The sequence below is a fragment of the Perissodus microlepis genome, chromosome 11, assembly GCF_051167445.1.
Source record: "Perissodus microlepis isolate ML-2025 ecotype Zambia chromosome 11, ASM5116744v1, whole genome shotgun sequence".
Classification (NCBI taxonomy): Eukaryota; Metazoa; Chordata; class Actinopteri; order Cichliformes; family Cichlidae; genus Perissodus; species Perissodus microlepis.
The window spans coordinates 31,956,084-31,981,055 of NC_140471.1; the positions used below are offsets into that span (position 1 = coordinate 31,956,084).

The window sequence follows — 24,972 nt, forward strand, 5'->3', positions numbered from 1 at the left end:
ACTTGTAACATCAGCTAGTCAGCAGCTCTTGAATGCTTTAATGCCTTGTTGGGAGATTTGTTTAACAAACTGCTAATAATCTTTTTCTGGAGACTCAAACCAGCTCCTTAAAGCTTAGTGTTGCTATTATTTGAATAAATGAGCCTTTATGTGGCTGCTGTTTAAATATTAACTGTTAAATAATAGCCACTATATCGCAGTCAATATTGCTCTACATGTTTTATTCAATAAAACATATTGCATAACCAGTCTAAAGACAATGAGGCCAATGTGGACCAACTACTGTTTAGTAGCATTTGCTGTACATGTTTCTGTAAAATCTGACATAACTTTATCTTTTTAAAAACTCCATAGGAAGTGATAACCTAAAGTGCTTTGAAAAAAAGAGCGATATAAGACAGCAAGCACACGCATAATAATAATAATAATACAATAAAAACATAATACTTTTCTTTCACAAAGTCCAGTGTAAAAAAACCAAAACAAAATCAAAACAACAAAACAAGTCAGAACAACACATGAAATAGTAAAATAAATCATTGTTCAGCCGTTCACCAAATAACCCTTCATCTAGGCCAAGTCTTTTCTTAAATTATTTTTGGTTATATTGTTTGGAACAGACATCCTTAAAACAACTTCTATCGCCCTTCCAGACCCCAAACCCTCAATACTTTGCAATCCATATAAATTCTTTATAACATATCCACACATATCTGAAACTTTCTCATCTTCATACTGCATTCCTTTATGTGCATTTCTTGATCAACAGCATAAACATAAGACCATAAACATCGACCGGGAATCCTAAAGCTCAGTTTTGACTGATAAAACTCAGCATACTGAATTTGAACCTGAAGCTTAACAGGACAAATTCCTTTTTTTTAGGTTTCCTTCATACGAAACAACAGGAACGTCTATCTCATGAAAAGTTTATCTCTTTTTTCTTTGCTGCCGAAGCATTTTTCTCCTTTTCAGTATCATCTCATGGAGTTTGTCCAGGCCATCCCTGAGTCCTTCTCCTATGATGGCACAGGCTGGCTGCAGATGCCAGGGTGTAGCAGGGCCCAGTTCTTTCAAAGCCAGCAGTTTCTCAATTTCAGCCAATCCTAGAGAGTGCCTCAAGTCCTGTTTGTTGGCGACCACGAGCAGGGGAACTCCCTGGTTCTCAGAGCTCTTGGCGATTTTATGGAGCTCTGTTTTGGCCTCTTCCATGCGCTCTGCATCCACAGAGTCCACCACGAATATGATGCCATCTGTGCATCTCGTGTATGACTTCCACAGGGGGCGCAGCTTCTCCTGACCACCCACATCCCAGAAGTGGAAAGTCACAGTCTTGTGGCCTCCCAGTGGCACTCTGACTTTCTCTGCATTGAAACCTTTGGTGGGAACAGTGTTTACAAACTCATTGAACTGCAGTCTATACAAGACAGTGGTCTTTCCAGCAGAGTCTAGTCCAAGGATGGCAATGTGGAAAGACTGGAAGAACGGGATGTTTGAGAGACAGCTAGGTTGTTCCGAAAATCCATTCCCCATCTTTTCTCATGGGAAAGGCAGGTGAATTTGGAAGGATTGAGCCAACTGTCCAACAGATGTCCAAAGAACTGTTTAGATTCCAAAATGATGGCACCAAGTACCTGAAAGAACATGGATGGAACAAAGATTACATCAAATTTCCCAGGATTCTCAGGTTCAAAGACATTACTGCTCAGTCAGTAATATAACAATCTAGTCACTTAGTAATAAACAAGAGTCAAAAAGTCAACAAACTGAATGGTGTAAGTTACATAACAAATTCTATTTATTGGTTAATTTAAGTCACCTATTACTGATCATATCAAACCAAGTCAGCCTGTTTCAGCAGAACTCCTACACCTACTGAACTAGGCGGGGCGGGGGACAAAGATAGGATTTTATTATAGTAAATTCACTTGGGGTCAACATATGGTGAACTTTGGTTCACGAGTTTCGAGGTACAAAAAATAAATACATTTAAAGTTAAAAAATTAAAATCAAGCAATAAAATCCAACACATCTTTAAACTGGAATGCACCAAAGTCAGAAGAAGAATACTTTTCCCAAGTTGGACCACTAACTGAAAAAGAAAAGAAAAAACAAACAAACAAACAAACAAAAACAAACAAAAAAAACCCACAATGGCTCAAATGGCCTTAATGGGATAGTTTTCCTGCTCAGGAGGCAAATATTACAGAAAAAAAAAAACCCACACAAACTGTCTAACCTTAGCTGAGCTTAACTTAAAGCTTATAATTACTTTTTTAGCCAGCAGGTTAAGCACTGGTATACCCGTTTCCAGTTTCAGAATACTGGACAATGCTGAACATAGTGACTTCTAGCAAACAAAACTGGAAAATATTTTGTCAAGGCTAAAACAAAGATAAAAGCTAATGCACTACACTTGTGTATTTGTCAGTTGGACTGACTCCAGCTGATGTCAATGCTGCTCAATGCTTACTGAATGTGCAAAGGTCAGCTAGTGCTTTCAGTTCAGCTGCCCTCAAGTGGCCAAAAAAAAACCCCGACAAATGGAAACAAACAAAAAAAACAAGCAAAATGCAAACCTTGAATATGACAATATAAAAGACTATATCATTTGCTTTACATAGTGAGAATGCTACCAAACTATTAGTATTCAAGCTATCAATAAAAACATTCACAATCAGCATTAAAAAGACTATACTTCATTATTTCTTTTTATTATGGTGACACTGAAACTGTGACCATGCTTAGTCATGGTCTACCAATTTATTTTAACATTAAATACTTTCTTACATAATAAATATGCAAATCCACTTTTTATTTCACCCTCAATATCCATAAGTGCCTACTCACTGAATGACAATGTGGCTTTTAAGATGTATAGATATAGGTTTATAATTATTATTACGTTCATTTGCGGTGTATCAGAGTCAAAGCATTATTATGTAAAGTGAATTAAAGATGATAACTTTTAATTACTACATTGCATACTGGCTGAAGTCCCTCATAATGGAGCTCAAAGGGGTACTTAAATTCAAATTACTGCAACTCATGTTTCATTACACGGTATTTATGTATTATACTCGATCCCTAATTGCATTTTAATACTTCCCTTTATCACGATATGATTCTCCACTAATTTTGCAGTGGTAAGGTCTTTAAATCGAAGGAAAAGAAAATACGTTTTTATTTCTAGTAAAAAAAAAAAAGAATGTGTTACCTACCCTTCATATGACGATAAGATAATACAGTTAATCTCTCTGGACAGAAACGCGGTCGTCTTCTGCATCTACAGCGTCTGAAATTCAGCTCACGGTATATTTTCCTCTCTTATTTCCGCAAAGACAGCAGCAAAGCCTTCGCCAGAAACTGACACACCATGTCCGTCTGTCCTCAGTGTCCCGTATGGATCTACCGCTGATGACACTGCCGCTGTGTGTGCGCCCAGCCTGGAACAACGCCCATACTGACACTGCGGGACCGCGCAATTGGCCCGTGCCCTCATTCCTCTGTCAGCCGATTGGCTAAAACAGCTGTCAATCACGTTTCTGCCCGGGAACGCAGATCACCTGTTGCTCTGACTGCCCGTCGCACCATTTTACTCCGGACGTCAGTATTCTTTGATTCTTGATCCGCAGTAAGACGTACTAATTATGCGTCAAGTCAAATTTTCTATTAAAAAAAAAAAACCGCCGGGGAGGTTATATTTAAAAATACTACACAGAACATGCATACGGCTGGTTATTACATTTAGAAATCTATTCTGTCAAGCAAATGCAGTTCACGAAGAGCTCAAAATACGTTTCTAAGCTCTGTCAAGTCTACAACCCTAAACATTTATCATAATAATTATTGTTTCCGGTATTTTAGCCTTTATAAACAATTAACATTAACAGAATTTGATGAATGATGACCCGAATAGACACAGGTTAGTAACCATTGTAAATAAAATTTGAGAGTTACCTTTGATTCAGCTAATGCAGGCAGTGTACTTTCCCTTTATGACCGCGCCAGATCAGTGTGTGTGTGTGTGTGTGTGTGTGTGCAGAAACTGCACCGCCCCCTTCGGCCGCGTGTTTTTGTTTGAAATGATTGGTCAGAGGGCAGGAAAAGCGCCTCTCTCAGTGCAGGCCATCGCGCAGAAAGGATAACAAACAGTGTTTGGCCCTTAGCCACTGCCTTGCATAAGCAGTCTGTGCTGGACTATTTTAGCGCCTTTGATTTGTTTATTTTCACACAAACCCACAAAGACAGAATAATAGAATACACAGCCTAACACTGGACACAGAATCCGGCAGCACCATATGGTATGTATCCATATAAATAGCTACAATATGCAGCACACCTTCCCAAAAATGGCACAAAATTCAAGCACAACTGCTGGAAGAGGGAAGTATTGATGGGGAATTTGCTTTCAATGAATTGTATTTATAAAAGGCAGCAAATGTGCTGTCATAGTATATTATATAGTACTTTAGTCCTTACTGAACACTCCACAAGCCACATTTGCTCATTCATGCAGAGAATCATGCAGTCATTTATTATATTCCTTTCACCCTTTCACCAACATTGGGTATAAGAATCTTGCTAAAGGACACTTTTGCATGTGGACTGCAGGATTTAGGGATCAAACTACTGACCTTGGATTTACTAGGCAACTTACCCAGCCAGTTTAGAGCCATTTTTCTGAGTTGATCTTAATCACGTGCATGCTGAATAGCAAAAATTAATTCAGGGACTAACCTTTTTTCTTCAATTCAAAATTAGATGGTTTGGACATGTGTAAGGGAGGGATAGCGGATGTATCAGACAAAGAAATGGGAAACACAGAGCTTCCAGGCAGGATAAAAAGAAGAGGATCTCAGATTATGTTTAGGGATGCTGTGAAGGAAGACATGCAAGGCGTTAGTGTGACAGAAGAAGATGCTAGGGACTGAGTGAGATGGAGGCAGATTATTTACCTCTATGTAGTTTTTTTTTTTTCCAAAATGAAATGAGCAATATTTACAATTTTAGGTGTCAAAATAATCTCTTTTATAAGCACGCATAAATACTTAGGAATAGTATTATTATTATTTAGTGTTCACAAAAATATCTCAAGAAAGGAGCTGAATTTTTAATGTTTTTAGATTTTATTGCAAGCATTTTTTTTTTCATTTTTTTAATGTAACTTCTCAATGCAAGGTGGTGAAAGCTTACAGTGCAAAGAAACCTTACTAGAAACAAAAAAGCTACATGCAAGTAATACAACATAAAAGTTAAACTAGGTTAAAGCAACTAGCAAGAAAGAAGGAAAAAGAGGGTGCTTTCTAAAATTATGTTAAAGTAATTTTGAATAATTCCCCTAAACATTCTATAATGTAGGCCCTAAAAACATTACCAAAAATATTGAAATGCTTATTGATGTATTTTATACATGGTAAATTTTCGTTCCACTTTTATTATTCCATTGTTTGCTTTTTAACCACAGTGCTCAGAAACATAATGCCAAATTTAATGCAACAGAAGAACAATGTTCAGGATGCACGCTGTACACGGCAAGTTTAGAGTAAACTTCACTTGTTGTGCAATTTTATGTTATTGGTAACTTTAACTGGCTATATTTGAATTTAATTATATTTGCTAGCCAGCTTACACTACCTGGCTAACATGAGTTGATTTTTCAGAAAAGTAAACACAAGAGAGAATTTCTTTCTATTTTCATTCTATAATCTACACCAGAAACCAATCATCCTACATTCTTACTTTATCAACTTAAATCTACCAAATTGTTAATGTAGAGCACAATTTGCAGTGATTTTATTTAACTGGAGAAAATATTTAACATGGAAAGCATCAATAGATAAAATGTCTTCATGGCTGCACATCTACGACCCATAAAACAATACATGTAAGACCATCTATCTGGTCAACCAACTGTAACTATATCTATCTTTAGTTAATAAACTATAGAGACCTTTCTGAACTTTTCAAGTGATTATTCTAATTAAATGTTAACATCCACTATTTGTAATACAGAGTTTGCAAATTTAAAGTTACAGAATGTTCTTACTTTGCCTCTTACAAAAATTATTTTACTTTTTATTGTCACTTCAACCATATACAGTTAGTACACAGTGAAGTGAAACAGCGTTCCTCCAGGAACCAAGGTGCTACATAAATTTACAACATAAATTAACAGAAAAACACTAAACTAGCTAACTAAGAGGCCTAGTTAGCTGGTTAGCAGAGACAAGACAGACTGACCTAACATAAATTACAACATAAATTAACAAAAAAAAAACAAAAAAAACTATAACTACCTAAGGAAGACTTTTTTTTTTTTTTTTTTTGTTAATTTATGTTGTAATTTATGTTAGGTCAGTCTGTCTTGTCTCTGCTAGCCAGCTAACTAGGCCTCTTAGTTAGCTAGTTTAGTGTTTTTCTGTTAATTTATGTTGTAAATTTAAATACACTATCTTTCTACTAAATAAGCCTTCTGAAATTCTTTTTTTTTTTTTCATTCTGACAATTCTACAGTATCATCTGTGTACAGAAGCACAAAGTCTTAGACCTCAACATTGTCATCACTCATTTCTCAGCCAGAAATGATAGCCCGTTATCTCTTCTTTTTTTTTTTTGCCTGTCCCATTTGGTTCTTTAGCCGTCAGAATTGTTGTCTGAAGACCAACAAGGATACCCAATGGATTTACTTTGCCAAATGGATCATCATGGCCTTGCCGTATTGGTCCATTTGATCGACCTTTGTTGTTATTATTTATTTTATTATATTTTCAGTTGTTACAGACGGGACAGACATGACTGAGGGATAGGAAAGGGAGAAAGAAAGATGAAGGAAAAGAAAATCAGAAGGGAAGAGGGATAGTGAGAGAGGGCACTTAAAAAGAGAAAGAAGAGAAAAAAAAATCTCCTGGATTACCTGTTGAGAGAAAAAGAAGAGAAAACAAGCAAAAAAAACAGAGCAACATACTAAACACAACACCATCACATTAATCTAGCTAAGTGTAAACAGCAGTAAATACGAAATGTTGAATGTTGTTGTGTAGCAAGCAGGACCGACAGCGCACATTGTGCTTGGAAATAGCAGCCAATAAAGGTGTAGTTTATGTCTATGAACAGTGGACACCCGTGTGCACACCTGTGTGGATCAGCGCGCTTGTATTCAAAAGGTTTCCCCATGTAATGGTCTACTAGAGGATGTAGAGAGCCATAGCCCCGTCTCCCAGGGCATGAAGCAGGCATGGAGGAGATCCAGGCCCCAGACATCCAGAGGCCCCAGAGTGCGAGAGCCCAAGGAGGACCACCGGAGGGGCATCTGTGCCACCCTCCTAGGAAGAGCTGAGGAGAGCCCCAGATGAGGGGTCACCCAGTAGCCACGGAGCAGAAACCAGAGGGGGCTGCACTGGTGTGCCCGCCGGCTCTGCCGGCAGCCAGCTGTGCCAAAGTGAACCAAGCCGCAGGCCCAGAGGCCGGAGGCTGAGGGCCCCCTTTGCCCCGGAAGAGGCCTGACCGAGCAACAGGCACCAGGCCCTGCCAAGTAGTCACCGGGAGTGAGCTGGTACATACCTGAGCGCCCAGCCCCGGACACCAAGAACCACCAACGCACCGACCCCTGAGGGCATCAGTTACTGGCAGGGAGTGTGGTGAGGGGAGATAGGCCTTTGGAGGGCCTGGGAGTACCCAGAGAGGTGGAGTGTAAGACCCGACCTGACATATAAACACAGACAAACAGGCACACACAGACACAAACATGCATTCCCACCCTCATGCACACATATACAAATACTCAGCACTCACCCAACGTAGGGATAGACATGCATGGACACACAATCACACTCCCCAAACAAACTCTATACCCCAGGTCCAGGCTCCCTCGCCCCTGGAGGGGGAAGCGGCACCTAGACCCAGGAGATGTTACCCTTTCCCCCGGGGTGGAGGCAAGCGGACCGCCCCAGGCTCTGCAGTAGCAAGGAGGCCCCGCATCCCAGCCCGTTATCTCTACTACTAGTATACGCAAAATCATTTAGAAATTTTTACAGAGCAGAGTTGATAAATTTTCACCCTGTCAAACCCCGATCTTGCAGTCACAACAACACTGATTTCAGGCCATCACACACAACTTGGTATTTTGGTTTAAATTATACACAACTGTAAAAATTCTCCAATTTATGTCTGCAATGTTTAACTTTCTCTATAACAGACACTTTCAACTAATTCCGCAGCTTTTTCATAATCAAATAATCAAAAAATTGTATAATTGTTTCCTATAGTTCAAATATAATTCACATTATGAGAAACAACTATATGATCAATTGAGGAACCTGCACTAAAACCAGCTTGCTCATCTCCCAGAAAACCCTCTGCAGTTAAATAAGTTGTCATTAATTACTGAAGTAACACATTTTCCAATTGTCACGGGTTGCTTGGAGGATCCACTCGCAGGACTCCTGGGTAGCGTTCAAACAGAGATGTTTATTACAGATCTTCACCAAGTGTATGTACAGACAGTGCGAGGTTAGTGCTATATACAAGACGTGAGGGGCAGGGGTCCAGGGCTCCAGGGAAAACGGGGAAATCACACACGCGCTCAGAACAGCCTCTCTCCACTCCGCTAGCGACCTGTCACTCCTTCCACACTCCACACGGGGAAACACGGGGACGGGTCCGGGGAATCTAGGAACAAAGGAACACATTAAGTCTCTGAGACAGAGGCACGGGAAACTTGAGCTAGGTGTATACTGACAAGAGCCTTCACAACAATCCAGCGTTGAACAGTTGATCTCCTCCTTCTAATATACCAGCTGGTCTGATGAGGCCCAGGTGTGCACGATCCGGGAAGGCGTGGACCGAGGGCGTGAACCCGCCATGAGTTCTGCCCCGGCAAAACAGGGGAGAGGGAGAGAGAGAGGAAAAAGAGAAGAGAAGGGGGGCTAGGAGTGGAGAGATGCTGATCAGCGCCTTGCCGATCCCGCAGGTCGTGACACCAATACACCTAAATAGTAATACTATGATTATCTGTACAGGCCTTAACACCTTTACCATTTATTTCCCTATAGTCCAATTTATTGGTGTTGAAGACAGGAATTATATCAACTTAATAATTTGATAACCAATGAAATAAACTCTTCAGGACAAGCAATATTCCTTATTCCCCATTATTTTTGAATTTTTCTTTCTCCTTACTAATTTATCCAAAATACATTGATATAATTCCATATTCATTAGTACCGCTAGCATTACGTTTTCTTTCCAGTACCCAGATCTTTCCCAAATCTGCCATTAACTATATGTAAATCAAGTTTTTGGCAAAATTCAATAAGCATTTTACCATTGTTATCGTAATAAAGTTACCTAATGATTGCAACTTGCATTTGGAATTATTTGAACTCCATTCAAATAAGGAAAATCCTAACCTAATAATTATAGTAGTATCCAACTCCAACATCATCTATGAAGCCTGCCCTTGCATTAAAGTCCCAAGTAAAATACAGTTATCACAGTAGAGTGACCGTTCAAGGGGAATGTCCACAGCACCTACAATAAACTCCAAACCTATTACTTGAACATCAATCAACATCCATAGAACATTACATGAACTTTTAACAGCTTTGCACTATTTTGATATCGCGATTTTGGACCAACATTGCTAATTTATGTTCCCCTCAAAGAGTACATTCTTCATTACAATAAATATTAGTTTTAATTTTAATAAAACAAAATCAAACTTTTCAGTATATTCTTGCAAAATGCTACAACTCAGCTTCTTAGAAACTTCAGATATTTAAACCTAAGAATTTAAATGATCTTATTTGGTAAGACTGAACATCATGACTACTGATGTACTGTAGCCCCTTCAGTCCGCAGTCTTGCTCTTGATACTCCATCATGCTTGCGGTCTACTTGTGGCCTGCAAGTCATATTTTAGACGGTCCAACCCCCTCTCACCACGGAGAGTCACTTGTTGAATATACTGTCTCTGACTGTTTGTCAATCACTATATCAAGTATGATTAAAGTAATATGGAGTAAAGTCAGATTCTCACGCTTTCTTTTCCTCAGTGCTCTCTTGCTCACACAGCAAGTCAAGGACGTACCGTAGCCATAACAATGCTTCTGGAATCGAGTTGAAAAAGTCAGGCAACAAAATTATTTCATTACTCAAACTACATTATCATCAATAATATTGATTAGGTTTGCTCTTGACTATACTTTGATTAGAATTAAGCACAATTCACTTGAACCACAAAAAGGCTGGATGTTAAGTCCACTTTTGGATGCAGATGAGCCGGGGCATCTCAATCTTTGACAATTTGGATAACAAAAAAGATCCTGGGCATGTTGAGTGAGCTTCATAGTTGTTGTATAGGGCCTTGGCCATTTTACCCTGACCTGACATTTTCTGAACACACTCTAGTTGTGTGGGAAATTCAAAGTAGATCAGTTTTTTCTGAAATGCCTAGACCAGCCTGCAGTTGCTGCCACATGAGTAGCTTTTCTTTTTTTTTCTTTTTTTGCGAAGAGAAGCTAAATAGATGTACCTAATAAAGTGGCTAAGTGTTTATTTATCATTCCTTGTTTTCTGAGTGTTGTTTATCATATGCACTTGTGAATTACAATTGACATTGTGCAGATCCATTTTTCCCTCCTTGCACTGCTTAATGGGACAAATGAGAGAACATTTTAGGGATTTATCATTACACTCAAAGTCCTGTAACTAGGTAGAGACAGTGCGGTCAGGAACCCCGGGACCATGACATGTAACTGAAGTTGCAGTGTGTTTACTTTCCTAAAAAGAAATATCTGCATAAATACTTTCAGTACAGCAATGCCTTTTTTTCCAGATGTTTGGTTCTGTAACATTGTTTGGTACTTGAAAGAATATCAAGAGCTTAAACACCTTTGCTCTTGTGGTTCATTGAGTGATATCCTTTTCATTTTATATTTAGTCTGAGTTATGCAAAGTCACAGATGACGCATTAGATGCACATGTGCAGCTATTGCAGATATGCTTGGAACATGTGCCGGCTTCACATGTTTATAATTCCTCATATAGCGAATGAACAGCTGCCTCTGTACCAGTGGGCATCATGAGATCACAGTACATGCATGCCTTCTGTTAAAAACTAGATGATGTGTGGATATTTTTAGACTGTTTACTTGAAGTTATGTTTAGTTTGAGGGTGGGGTCTTCTCTTAATTAGGAAAGTAGTGCTTTTAGGATGTTTGAATAGCTGATAAGCGTTCTTATACTTAATCCACTGTCAGTTATTCTTAATGCAGTATAGTAAAGTGTGATGACTTGGCTGTAGCACAACTGCTGAGACATCTACACTGAGGCATATTGGGCATAAAAGGTCAAGTTGAGGACTATGCAGCAGGTTGTACATTTGCATTATCATAGTGTACACCTTGGAAAGGTTTTACTTGGATGGGTCTTAAAATCTGGAAATGGGTTATATTGTAAAGGGCAAGGAAGTCACTCTGACACAGACTTTAAAAAGTTCGCTTTGCAGGACATGGAAGGATGTATCCAGCCTGACTAGTATCATCAGATCAAGTGATGGTATAATGGTGTGGGAGATATTTTCTTCAGTTGGACAAGTAATGCTTTACCCAGTCAAAGCTCAAACTTGACTGTTTGCTTATGATTAGAGTTAAAGGAAATGATGATTTAGAAATGTACATTACGCAATTAAATTGGCTTAAAATATGAAAAATGTTTACAAAGTTTAAATAAGTGCTTGTTTTGTGTGGCACACAAGTCTGGATTACAAATTATTTACAAATATTTTTCCTCACAAATAAGAGTGTTTTTTTTAAGTCCCTGTATTAATTTAAATATAAAAATTTAAATTATATATTTTGCATGCCAGTTCAGTTCAGGAAAGATGAATGCAGCACTTAAACAGTGTCGTCAAGAATTATGGGATTTAACTGTTTAAACTGACATGTTTAAACACGCTGATTTTTAAAAAGAAATGCAGCCCAACTACAAACTCCTTAACATGTTGGCATAAATGCAAACTGGACGGCACATTTCAAAGATGTGGTTGTGGTAGTGCCAAAAAACGAATGAATCAGTTATTCTGAATAGTTGGGTATGGGAGATTTGGATGTTGGCCCCAGTGCCTTTTGTGTATCCCATGTAGTACTTTAAGTTTCGACTAGCTCAAAAGGATAGTCTGAGATGTTTATGATCTAGTGCTGCCATCTGCTGGTACTTGGTGGAATCAGGATGATGCTTTGTAGTGCTGCGTATTTATCAAGGTCTGGTCTGGGGGAGGAAAAAAAAGCTGTCCTCAAGAAACTAACTGGGCGCACGTCAATATCTACTCTGTAAGTTGGTAATGATATGCTTAAATACCCATATGACTAAGTTGGTATTATATAGGAATGTCAGTGAGCCAAATGCCCCATTCAACTTGCACTGACTTCATGGAGTATTATAGGTTATAGCTTTGTAATGCTTTGGCTTCCATGATGCAGTAATTTCCCCACTTCATTTATATACATATATATGTATATATATATATATATATATATATATATATATGTGTGTATATATGTATATATATATATATATATATAGATATACACACATATACATATATACACACATATACATATATACACACATATATATGCATATATACACATATATATACACACACATATATATATATATATATATATATATATATAACTTTATAAGCAGCTAGTTCAGGGGTTATGAATCTGTAGCTCTTTTGAGTCTCTGGATATATGCAAAAGTTATATTAAGTATCATTCCTGCAAGTGACTCTTTAAATTCTTCAGTTGTCTCCTGATTTTACTGAATTGCAAACCGTTCAAAATCAACTTTTTGTTTCATTGGTCCACAGCAAGATTAAAGTGCATAATCAAAGAGGCATTTAGTTATTACTAGCTATAAATAAAATGTTTAACAGTGTATTATATATTGAAAAAAATCTTTTGGGTTGTCCCTGAATATGCTAGTAGAGCCCTTTGCATTAGAATTATTTCTAAATATAGTGTACAAATTGTGGCAAAAGTAAAGAAAAGTGTGTGTAGGTTCTCAGTCATCCAGGTCATAGTGGTCTAAGGAGGTTGGAAAAAAGACAGCAACTGGACTTCTGTAAGTTAAAGAAGTTCTAACCTAATCCTAAACAGTTGATGCAAAACTTTGCATTAAAACACATAAAACTAAAATTGAAAGTCATCACTCACACTGATTAACTACACCTGTTCTGTTCAGAGGCTAACATAAAAACTATTTCCAAGAAATTTATAGACCTTACTGTGTCTTAACAGTTTTTGTAATGTAAATTATTTAAATTGTAATCTCCTCAGCATCAGGACTAAAGCTATGTTGTAATGGAGTTATACGATATTGCAATCTTGAATAGTTGACGTTGAGTGCAAGACTTCCCTAGGACGTTTTGGTCAAAACTAAACAGGTTCTGTATTACAGAGAGCTTAAGTACAGACTGTACTTCGTTGTTTTGTTTCTTTTAGACTGGATGTGTTACGCTACTGCATCACTGCAGCTGCAGCACCAATCTGTTTGTGGATCTCCCGCTCCCTTCTCCCATCACTCATGAACAAGACCCCCCAAGGTACTTGAACTCTTCCACTTGGGAGAGAAACTCATCCGTGACCCGGAGTGGGCACTCCACCCTTTTCAGGCTGAGGACCATGGCCTCAGATTTGGAGGTGCTAATTCTCTTTCCCACTGCTTCACACTCGGCTGCAAACCGTTCCAGTGCGAGCTGGAGGCCATCGCCTGATGAAGTCAACAGAAGCCAACAGACTAACCTAGCCCGATAAGACTCCTTCTTCAGCCTGGTGGCTCCCTTCACCTCTGGTGTCTGCCATTTGGTTCGGGGGTTGCCACCACGACAGGCACCAACCACCTTGTGGCCACAGCTCAGTGCAGCGGCTTCTCAGTGGAGGTGCAGAACATGGTCCATTCAGACTCAATGTCCCCACTTTCCCTCGGAATGCTGTTGAAGCTCTGCTGGAGGTATGTATTGAAGATCTTGCAGACTGGGGCCTCTGCCAGGCATTCCCAGCACACCCTCACTATACGTTTTGCTTCAGCCACTACCAACAAGTGAAAAAAACAAAACAAAACACAACATTGGCATTAAAGTTGGTTAGTGACCAAATTGTTGAACTGTATGTGGTGCAATATCCTGGTGTTAATTCAGAATGGTTTTCTCAAAATATGTTCCACATTATAATGAAACTTTTTCAGCTTGTGAGTTGCAATGTGAGCTGCATTTATTGTCATGTACATGGATTTTAACCCTTTTTTGGCTAACTATTTTATTCTAATGTTATAAAGCAAAACTGTCTTATATACCAATGATAAACACTTCATGTATTACCCCATTTTCTAAGGGTCACAATTACGCTTTTTAAGCTTAGTGTTTGTTTTTACTTTTTTTGTGTGTGTTAGTTTTTTTAGGTTTTGTTTTTGTTTTTCTTTCATTGACTCAATAAATCTGACTTTGAACATGAATTTATTTTTGGTCTTTGTAGTTATTGCCCTACTGGGTGAAAACCATCTTCTTCTTTAAATTTTTTTTTAAGATTTTATCTATACACTATGATCATGACATCCTGGTAAAAGACTCAAGAGGAGCTTCTATCCCCAAGCCATCCGGGCCCTAAACACACACACACCCGCCCTCTCACATCATCTATAATTGACTGAGACAGGACTCTCTTCCAGACACTCTAAACCAAGGCACAATGTACATTCCAAATTCCTTTAATTTTAAATATGTTTATATTGTCTATTCTGTAAAATAGTCAGATGTCTATTCATATTAATGTACAGAATTCACCTGCTTGCTGCTACTACTGCACATTCACCCAATGTATATACTATTTATTATACTATAATGTTCTTCCTCTACCCCCCCATTTTTGCACATGTCGAGGACCGTGTCAGGCTACATTTCACTGTGTGTTATACTTGTATAACTATGCATGTGACAAATAAAGAACCTTGAACCATAAAAACCTTGAAAGTTGTGGAAAAACAAACTGAGCGTTTAAACCAAAGTAATTTTCTAATATGCATTTGAAGAAACGGTGAGAGAGGAGAGAGGATAAAAAGCTGATGCAGTGTTTAAAAAAAAAAAGTTATTACAAGTTTTTGGACTTAAGTTGTAATAAATAAATAAATAAATATAACAAAGAAAATTCTGATAACTGGAGTTCCTGTTTAATTTTTACTGTGGCCTGTTTTTTTTTTTTTTTAATGATAATAAAAGTAATTTTCAAAATTCTTAAGCACATTGTGTGAGGAACTTTTATTCAATTGTTTAATTATTTTGTAGTACAAATAACCATGGGTGAGATCTCGGATGCTCATGATCATGATTATCTGGGCAAAGTGTATATAGAATTGTAAGTACAATCATGCAATACTGTTTTACTGTTTGACACTTGGACAGCAGGTAAGTAAACATTGTTTATTTTATTTTGTTTTACACTTTAAGTCGCTTCAGTTGTCTGACATATGGTTAAGAATCCCAAGCATCAAATCTCCTCACTTAAGAATGAATAGTTGATTTACTTTTTAAAAAAAAAAATGTTTTTAAAGACTCAAATCATAGAAGCATTATTCCATTGAGCATGTGATTTCACAATCCACTCTCTTACTCATCACATCTGGTTAGAAAAAACACCAACATGGCAAAAATACTAATTTCTACGATTCATAATGGAACGTCACAAACCCCTGAAGCATGTCATAATGGTTATAATCCATCTTTTATAGTGTCTACATTCCAAATACAGGGTGCCAGCAAAAATGGGACTAAAGAATTTTTCTGTGACTTCTCTGAGCAGTTTTCTGATTTACCGTTAGTTATTTAACAGAAGCACTATATTGCTTCTTTATTCCTGCTAATCTGCATATTTTACATTTTATTGTGCTCACTTCTTGAATACAACCAAACTGTTTTCTGTCCCCTTCCCATTGATTTTACCGTAGTGAACCAGTAAGACACCACTTCAGCATCACTGAGCTACAACAACTAGAGCAGCTGGAGCTGGGGTGCTTTCACAGAGACTGTCAAGGCCAAGCATGACCAAGTCAATCTTTGCAGAGGCCAATCAGGGAGCTGTCTTAGAAAAGCTTCAGGATCAACAATATGATGCAGCAAAGTTACGTTTTTTGAGTATGTGACTGTGTTTGGGGGGAGTAAGAACACAGGACTAAAACAATACTGCGATGTAAACATTTCAGAATCAACTGGTTGAATATTTAGAAATACTGTGAGGAGGTAAAACGATTTTTATAATAGGTCAGTTATTTTTAGAATGCCTTTGTTCACAAAAAGGGAATGAGGACAAAGGAAACAAGAAGCTGCTTCCTTGTTTTTGAAGTAAAACATTAGACGTGGTTATAATGATGTAATAGAATATCATGGTGTGAATTCGGTGTGCTTATTTTTTAATCATTTGCTCCAGTCGTGTTATGACAATTTTGGGGGGTTGTGCATTTTCATCAAGAGTTGTAAATTTAACAAAATAACAATTGTTTTTAATATTTGGATGAAAAGCCTTGAAACCTCATTGAAAGCATGAGCTACCCTTTATCATTTTGTCTGTGAAGGTCCAGTTTTGCAGCATTTGGCTGAATCTGAGCAGAGAGTACAACCCTGTGCACAATTCGTCCTGTTTCTTATATGAGCAGTCACATCATCACTAAACTAGTAACCTGGTTCCACTTTCAACCATGCATGCTCATGCTATAACATGTCACATAACTCATATCGTATTTGATCATCTGTTTTATTTTCCATTTCAGAAAATTAAGAGCAATTCTCGTGCATCCAGGGAAACACTTTGACTTTTCCAGAAGCTTAAATGAATGCAAATTACTGTCATCTGTTAAACAGCAGAAGTGTGGTCAAAACAGTGACCACAAAATGACAACCTCTCCTTTGGAAAATATGTTTTCTTATTTCTGCAACGAAAGCTATAGCACCTGTCTGTTTTTTTAAACAGTTACAGAAAATAAAAAGGACAGTCCTATATCACATCTCTTTGTGCAACACAAATGCTCTGTGTAAAAATAATATCACAAATACTAAATAAAAATGGGTTTGGTTGAGCAAATTACACTGGGGAGAAAAGTGCAACTGTACTTAAAAAACTAATAATACATCGATATTAATAAAGATGTAGCTTGTAGAACTTCAGGTTGTATTGAAAAGAGTTCAGATTATTAACAACTTGGTATTTCTGCAAAACCCAATCAAATCCTCCCCAGAAAATAAATAAGTCATTTAAATTTGCTGGACGCACTCTTTATAGAAAGAGTCCACAGAGAGCTGGAGATTTTCCTCAGTTTCAGCTGGACCCCGTTTCAGTTGGGTTACACTACTGTCAAAAAAATTCAAGGAAATATGTATACACAGATACAGTGTTTTATAATTAGATTTTTTTTTGTCTTATTCACCACTTTTTTTGCTGTTCTCTCACCTCTTTATTCACTTTCTAGCTTGGTCGACCACCACTGCTCACTTTGTACATTTTCTGTGAGCATTAGTGATAAACTGCATGTAAACAAAACTGGTCATTGGAACTTAGATTCTGCAGATTCAAGGAGAAAGGCATTTATAGAGGGTTTATAAGGTAATCAATAGCCATTTTTGGAGTTTTATTTCTCAAAATTAGGCCTCATTATTATTCAAACAGGCCCTTGAGTAACTTTCACCATATGGGTCGCTTCAACCAGGTGAGCTATAGTAGCAGCTACTTTGTACTAAGTGTTATTTTTTGATTATTTGTTCACGTACTTCTACACTTGCTTGATAATGCAAAATTCCTTTCAATATGTTTTTCATGTTTTACATGAAAAAAAAATTTTTTTTTAAACTAAACATGACATTTTGTGCTTTTCCCTCAGTGAAAAACTTTTTTTTTATCTCTTCTTCACAAAAACATTCTAAACTCAAATGTTTCTGTAATTTAGAATGTGTTTAACCAAAACAATTAAAGGCTTTTTGGGGGGGACTTTAGAAAGTGGGTGCTGCTCTGGGAACAAAGCAACAAACACGTGTTTGCCCATCATCTCTAAACTGGTGCAAAGAAGAGAAACCTCACCAGCTAGTTGCATGTGGAGAGGAATTGCCTCTGCAATCTGCACCTGTAACTTCAGATTTCTCATCCATTCATTTATTTCATGCAGCTGTTGTGCACTCTGCATTACCCCGGGGCCTCCAAACATTTGCCTATGCCTGCAGCCTCTGCTGCCAACAACTATTACTTTCAAACCTTCAGCCTTATGTGAATGTGGGTTTGAAGCAGGAAATTGCTGAAATCAAGCATCCGTGCCCTGGAGAGCAATTTGAACAGTTTTGAGCTTCTCTGATATGAATTATAAAATGCTAAAAATCTGCAGCCACTAAAATATTTATGATTGGACACTGGGAAAATAACCTGTTAGAAAACAGCAAAATCTTGCGGGATGTTCAGCTTAAGGCAGACTTGCGTGAAAAATATTGATTTTAGCCACATCACAAATAACTCAGAGCCTGTTATTGAATTACATTCTATAAGGTTCAGAAATAAAAACTTTGTTGTTGTTAAGATCAATATATTAGCCAGATAATTGTGATCATGATCATTCACATTATTTTACTTAGTTTAGGTTATTCTGTTAGTGTGGCACTCTGTTGTTTATGTAAGAAGTCTCTTTGTGTGTCTGTTTCCTTTGTTTCCCTCTTTTATGGTTTTTCTATGGTTTCTCTCTACATGCAACTAGCTGTTGAAGGTGTTAAAGGTTGTTAACGATTGTTTTCAACTTTCACAGTTGTTTTCATCTGTGTCCATTCACTGGTGCATATGGTCTCCACCTTATTGCTTATCTCTCAGTCTGTTCTCCTTGTGTATGTTTACCCATGTTTTTATTTTTGTTGTCATCAACTCTTTGCGTTTTGTTGATTTTTTTTTTTCAAGTTACTTTTGTCATTAATCACTTTATTTGAATTGCCTAGGAATTCTTACAACACACAAGAGTCTTTAGAAATACTAATTGAAAAGCAAATCCAAGGGTTGAATTTTCTGGTATTTATGGCCTGTGTTACAGTGGGGTGGGGGGTCGTTCCTGGAACTGTTGGGATGAATAGGTCATGTCAGCTGTTGCTGGTCATCCTTGGACAAACTTTATTGTCTGTCCAAAGATTGGCAGATTAAAGTTGGCTTTCTCACATGCACTTCTGTCCTTTAATTTGTAGAACAGTGTGTAGCTTTTTGCAGTCCTCGAGAGCTACACACCTGAATCAAATGCTACCTCGTTATCAAGCCTTTGCCAAACTTGATGGCACGCTGAAGATGTATTCCCATCATCTGATTCAGCTGTGTTGGAGTAGGGATGCGTCTAAAAGCTGCAGGACAGTAGCTCTCGTGGGAATCTAGTTGGACACCCCCGCTCTAGCTGCTACAAAAGGATTTGGAAGAAATTCATCATCTAAAGATTAGATCAGTTCTTACTATAATTGGAGTGTTTTTGTAAGGGATCATGGATACAGTTAAAGTGCATAAACAAATAACCTACTGCAGAGTAGTCACATGTTTATGTGGCTCCATGCAGATTTTAGACTGCTGAAAAAATAAATTGTGCTAAAAACAGATTTTTTTTTTTAATGTTAAAGTTTGCTGGTCTCTGAGTTAGCAAATATACAGTGATGGACTGCAGATAAGATCTGTGTAACTATTACAAAACCTTTGGTGCTGTTGAACATTCAGTTAAGACAAGCTTGAAATAAACTCTTTTAAATGAAACATTGAAAATATTCTTTACTTTGATTTCTATTTAGCTAAGAAAAAGGGACAAAATGTGTGGCTCAGTGTGACTGGTGTTGTTTGCTAAGTGTGCTAGTTAAGTCGTTTTACACAGGAATTCTGTATGAACACATGCAACAGCAATATGTCATGGTGGGCTTTCAGTTACATATGAGAAAGAAAAAGGACATGAAACAGTGAGTGGGGTGTGGAGACATGTAAGTGATGTGATCAAGCAGTCTGGAACACAACAATGGAGTGATGAGCTTCAGCCTCAAGCACGTTTGATTGACCTATCGAGAGTTGTTGGGGTGTAAAATGAGTCGTTGACACACCCCACTTGACTGATGATGTCAACAGCAGACAAATAAGAGGATATACAGGGATTATTTTATTGACAAAGTCGTATGTTAATTAAGTACCAGCAAGCTTTTTAAGGGTCACAGACCAGGGATGGTCACTCTGCTTTGGCCCTGTGTGTGTGCAGGCTGGAAGAGCTTCTCCATCTGCTTCTTGCTGGATTTGAACTTTTCAGAAACTCCTGCAAGGTAAGGATTATTCTCTACCACAAACTATAATTTGCTGTGTAGTTTAAGTTTACCTGTTGTAGCATCTCTGCTGGTTAGATGTACTGGAATGCTGTTTTCGTTAAGTTAAGCATTTAAAGTATGGATAGATCTTTACTGACCTATTTTAAGTAATTTTGGGAGTGAAAGTGGTTTTTCTGTTAAAACACATCTCAGATTATCCTTCATTTGTTTCTTTTTGGCTGGCTGTAGGGAATTAACATGTGCATGAAATGCTTTGTGAAAATAATCTAGGATTGTAATAATAATAATATGACTTTTTATATCCACGTTTCATGAAGCCAGACTGAGTCAGAGATTAATTTATTTGTTTGGAGATAAATACAAGGAGGCCTTGTTTTCAGTGACTCACAGATACAAGCAAATTTCACCTCAACAAGCTTCTTTAAATTCACATGGCAACCCACAAGGACGTTGGGATAGTTATTTCATATTACCGTCTTGCTGGAGGTGTGAAGCTTGCCTGAATAGTTTGGGGCAAAAATAAACACCTTTTACATTAAAAAAAGAGCTTAAGTGAGGTCTTGGTCATTTTTTGTTTAGCCTGAGTTGTAAACTGTAGTTGTTCCCTTTCCAGGTGCTCCTACATTTCAGCGAATCAGTGTGATTACTCAGGGACAAAGGACTATTAATTGTAGGTCTGCTGCCTCTGCATTGGTTGAATTTGGTTAAGGAATTGAGGTGCAATGGCTCAAACAGTCAACATGAAGGTCCCGGAGCTACCATATCTGCCACCTGAAGTTTGGGTTTTGGTGTTCGGCTACTTGAACACTGAGGAAAAGCACACAGCCCGCCTCTGCTGCAGACACTTCAGAGATCTCATCGACCACCCGTCCCTGTGGAAGGATTATACAGCAGGACTCTCCAACTTTCCCCGCTACACATCTGGATTCTGGGACACCGTGCAGTGCCGTGGGGTCAGCCGTGCCACAGTGCAATATTTACGACCCAAAGATTGGAAATTCCTCAGCGAGTCCCTCCCATCGCTCAACACCATTGTCTGTGTGAGGGAACGGCGATATTACAAGATGAAATACTTAGACAACCTGTGTGAATTCCCCAAACTGACGAGTCTTGGGGTACGAAATGCCACCTGGGTTGGGCCGTTACTGGTGCAGTGTCAGAGTCAGCAACTAGCAGAGCGGTTGACTCACCTCAGCGTCTGCAACATTCAGATGTCCTGCGACGACACTGTGGCGTTCATTAACAGCGTGTCACACTTGGTCAACCTGGAGTACTTGCTGTTCCACCAGCAGGAAAGTGAAGGGCTTGAGAGGATGAGGCCAGTGCCCTCTTGTGTCTTCCACAACCTGCTGCTAAGACTGAAGAAACTCAAACACTTATCCTGGGGAATGAAAGGGGAGCCACCAGTGCCACTGCCCAACAACTACTTCTACCCACTGGACCCAGAAAACCCAGGTAAGCCAGTCTCCTGATTACATTTTACACTTGCAAGCATCAGAACCAATACAGTCACTTTTTACACCTTTGACAAGAGCTTTTCATCAAGAAAATACAATATTTTCTTGACATTATGCCTTAATATTGGAACAAAACCCATCATATTGAAGTCAGTTGAGCTGCACACATGCTGCATTATTATATATATTTCACCTCTGTAATATTCTTGATGTTTATAATTGAGCGATTTGTATATATTAGTGCTATTTCTTAAATTTTGGAAACTGTATTGTACTTGTAATATATTGTATTATTTAATTAGTTTAGTCTATTACTGTTACTATCTTGGACAAACTGTAACCCACATAATTTCCTTAGGAATTATTATTCTGATTACATTCATACATACATATTAATCTGATTAGTATTGTGATCACACAGCCTGTTGTGCAATATTGTGTGACTATGCTAAACTTAACTGACAGAGACTAAATGTTTAACTAACCACCTCTTTTATCCTGTAGGAGAGTACGGCGGCCCAGAACTGATCTCTTTGGAGTTAGTCAATTACACAGAAATCATCCTGTCGGAGGACGCGCTGAGGGGTCTGACTTCACTCAAGTCACTTGCTGTCCACTACAGGTACCCCTGGGATGGTCTGCAGTGCCATATCTATTCCTGGCTCAGTTATCTGCAACAGCTGGAATCACTCTCAATCATTGGTGAGTCAAAACATGCATTTAATCTTTGTATTGTGTGTAAGTGTGTGTAGTAAGAAAAAATCTGTTGTCTTGCATGCATCCTTTTGTTTGTTTGTTTTTTTTGTGAAGCTGTGTGAAGCTCCAGGCCAAAACTGTTTTCTGTAACTTCTGTCCTGTCGTTTCTTTCCTTATAGGAGGGACTTTTCTTGCCTCTTATACGGAAGACCTTCCATCCCAGGTAACCAGTCTGACACTGCGAACATCCATATGCGAGTGCCAGATGAGCTCCATTGCATCTCAACTCAAGCAAGTTGAGCATCTGGACATAGATCAGAACCGCTTTGCTGATAGTCTCTGCAAACAGCTTCCTACACTGTTTCCTCAACTCAAGACTCTCAGGATACGGTATGCCCAGCAGATTTTTATTTTTTTTACTATTACAAAGTAAAAGTTCCATTTGATGGTTTATGTGTGACCTGCAGCATCAAATCATCTCACTTGAGAAACTGACATAACTTAATTTGCAGCAAAATGTAAATTTTTTTCTGTCTTGATTTCTTAAGTACAACTGAAACACTACAGAAAATCGTGTCAACAATTTCCCATTATGGGCCTATCGTTGCCAACACACAACTAGAGCTGACGTTTTTTCCTGTCTTGTCTTCTGTAGCTTCCACCGTGAGGAACCAACAAGAGACCTGCTGTTCCTCAACAAGCTGCGACACCTGGAGCGACTGGAGCTGATCAAGAGGCAGACATACATTCTTGTACGTGACAAAAACAAAACTTGGCCGAATCCATCTGTGGAGGGACTGATCAAGGAGCTGCGGGAGATCTCCAGGAACAGGTTCAGCATCCTGACCACAATGCCCGAAAGGGACGTTTTGCAAGAATGCGACTGCATTTGGGAAAGAGTGGAAACACGATTCTAATCCTGAGCAGTGCAAAGTGAACTATACAAACAAAAATTATATTATTATACAGTTTTCCTCCAGTGACTCATGTGACTTTCATGTAGATCCAGCAGGTCCTCAGTTCTGTAACTGTCAGTAACCCAAGGACTCGCAATGCGTGCAACACTACCTTTAAAATAAATGAAGGTCAGAGCAAGAAGCTGCTGCTTTGTTGCTGCAGAGAACTTTACACATAGTTAAAGTGATGTGATGAAATATTCTACTGTTTTTTTGGTTTTTTTAAAGGTTTGGTTCAACCATGTTATGATGAGAAATTCTCTGGTTCTGTGAGTGTTTATGTTTTTTTTTTTTTTCGATCAAATAAAAACTACTTTTCATGAAGAACTGCATTATTGTTTTTCTGTGAATTTAGTTATTATTTCATTCAACAGCTTTCAAATCAAAATACAGACCTCCAAGTGATTGTATAGAAAGCCTCCCTCCTCAGAAGGACATTATCAGTGTCATGCTCATGTCTAGCTGTGGAAATTCAGTTCACTTCACTTTTTTCAGCAAAAAAGACAGTAATAAAAAGAAACCCAATCACAACGACCCTGTCATGGTCTGGGTGAGTGCTGGTTTTTTCCATTGTACCAGTGTTTCCACCTTGTCTACTTGGATTGGCAACACCTGTGTCTATGGGGATTTAAGACCAGAGCTCACAGTCTTCACAAGCTGCAAAGCCGGAAGGAGGCAGTGGTAGTAAACTAGGGAAGGATGATACAAATTCAGGAAATTACAGACCTATAACTTTAACGTCAAATATCTGTAAAGTAATGGAGCGAATGATAAATGAAAGATTAATGTACTATATAGAAAATAAAGAATACATATCTAAACATCAAAGTGGGCTCAGAAGAGCGAGAAATTCAATGGATCTGGTATTGTGTTTGGAACACGAAGTCAGCACAACACAAATAAACAAAGACGATCGTGGCAGTGGTTTTTTGATATAGAAAAAGCCTATGACATGATGTGGAGAGAAGGCCTACTAATTAAAATCAGTAAATTGGGTATGAGGGGGCAGATGTACAGGTGGACAATGGATTTTTTTTTTAAAGGGAAGACAAATACAAGTGAGGACTGGAAAGGTTTACTGTGAGAGGTTTCCAGTCGAAAATGATACACCTCAAAGGAGCGTAGTGTTATGTTCTTATTTTCTTTAATGATAAATGATGTTTTTAATGATATAGAGGGTGGGATAGGGCTTTTGCTTTTTGCTGATGATGGAGCAATGTGGAAGAGAGGGAAAATGTAGAGTATATTGTAAAGAAACTGCAGGGAACAATTGGAAAAGTTGAGTGGTGATATAAGTCTGGTTTTAAATTCTCAGTTGATAAGGACAAGACAATGTTTTTTGTTTTGTTTTTTTTTTTACAAGGAAAAGAGTTGGTGAGGATGTCAAGCTTAAGTTATATGGTCAAGGATTGGAGTGAGTAAATGTAAATTTGGTGGTTTGATGAAAGGGTAACATGGGATGTACACATTCAGAAAGTGTTGGATAAATGTAAAAAAGATTTAAATA

At 38.2% G+C, this 24,972-nt stretch overlaps 2 protein-coding genes across 4 annotated transcripts in view; one reads left to right on the forward strand and one right to left on the reverse strand.

Annotated features, from left to right (window-relative positions):
• Positions 1 to 204: 204 nt before the first annotated feature.
• The window catches only part of arl4aa (ADP-ribosylation factor-like 4aa), a 43,440-nt gene continuing 18,672 nt past the window's right edge, over positions 205 to 24,972 (reverse strand). The window contains exons 1-2 of one of the 3 annotated variants that reach the window (XM_084944184.1): positions 3,961 to 4,043; positions 205 to 1,634 (exon numbers count right to left, since the gene is read on the reverse strand). In XM_084944184.1, coding sequence (XP_084800310.1) covers positions 931 to 1,533 — 603 coding nt within the window. In that variant the 5' untranslated portion in view covers positions 1,534 to 1,634; positions 3,961 to 4,043 and the 3' untranslated portion in view covers positions 205 to 930. Of the gene's footprint in view, positions 1,635 to 3,221; positions 3,913 to 3,960; positions 4,044 to 24,972 lie in introns of those variants that run through there. The other 2 variants (XM_084944183.1, XM_084944185.1) reach the window with 2 other exon arrangements.
• On the forward strand, positions 21,079 to 23,426 carry LOC146378242 (uncharacterized). The gene is made up of 4 exons (XM_084945078.1): positions 21,079 to 21,811; positions 22,318 to 22,515; positions 22,689 to 22,899; positions 23,165 to 23,426. The coding sequence occupies exons 1-4, from the start codon at positions 21,079 to 21,081 to the stop codon at positions 23,424 to 23,426; spliced, it is 1,404 nt and encodes a 467-aa protein (XP_084801204.1).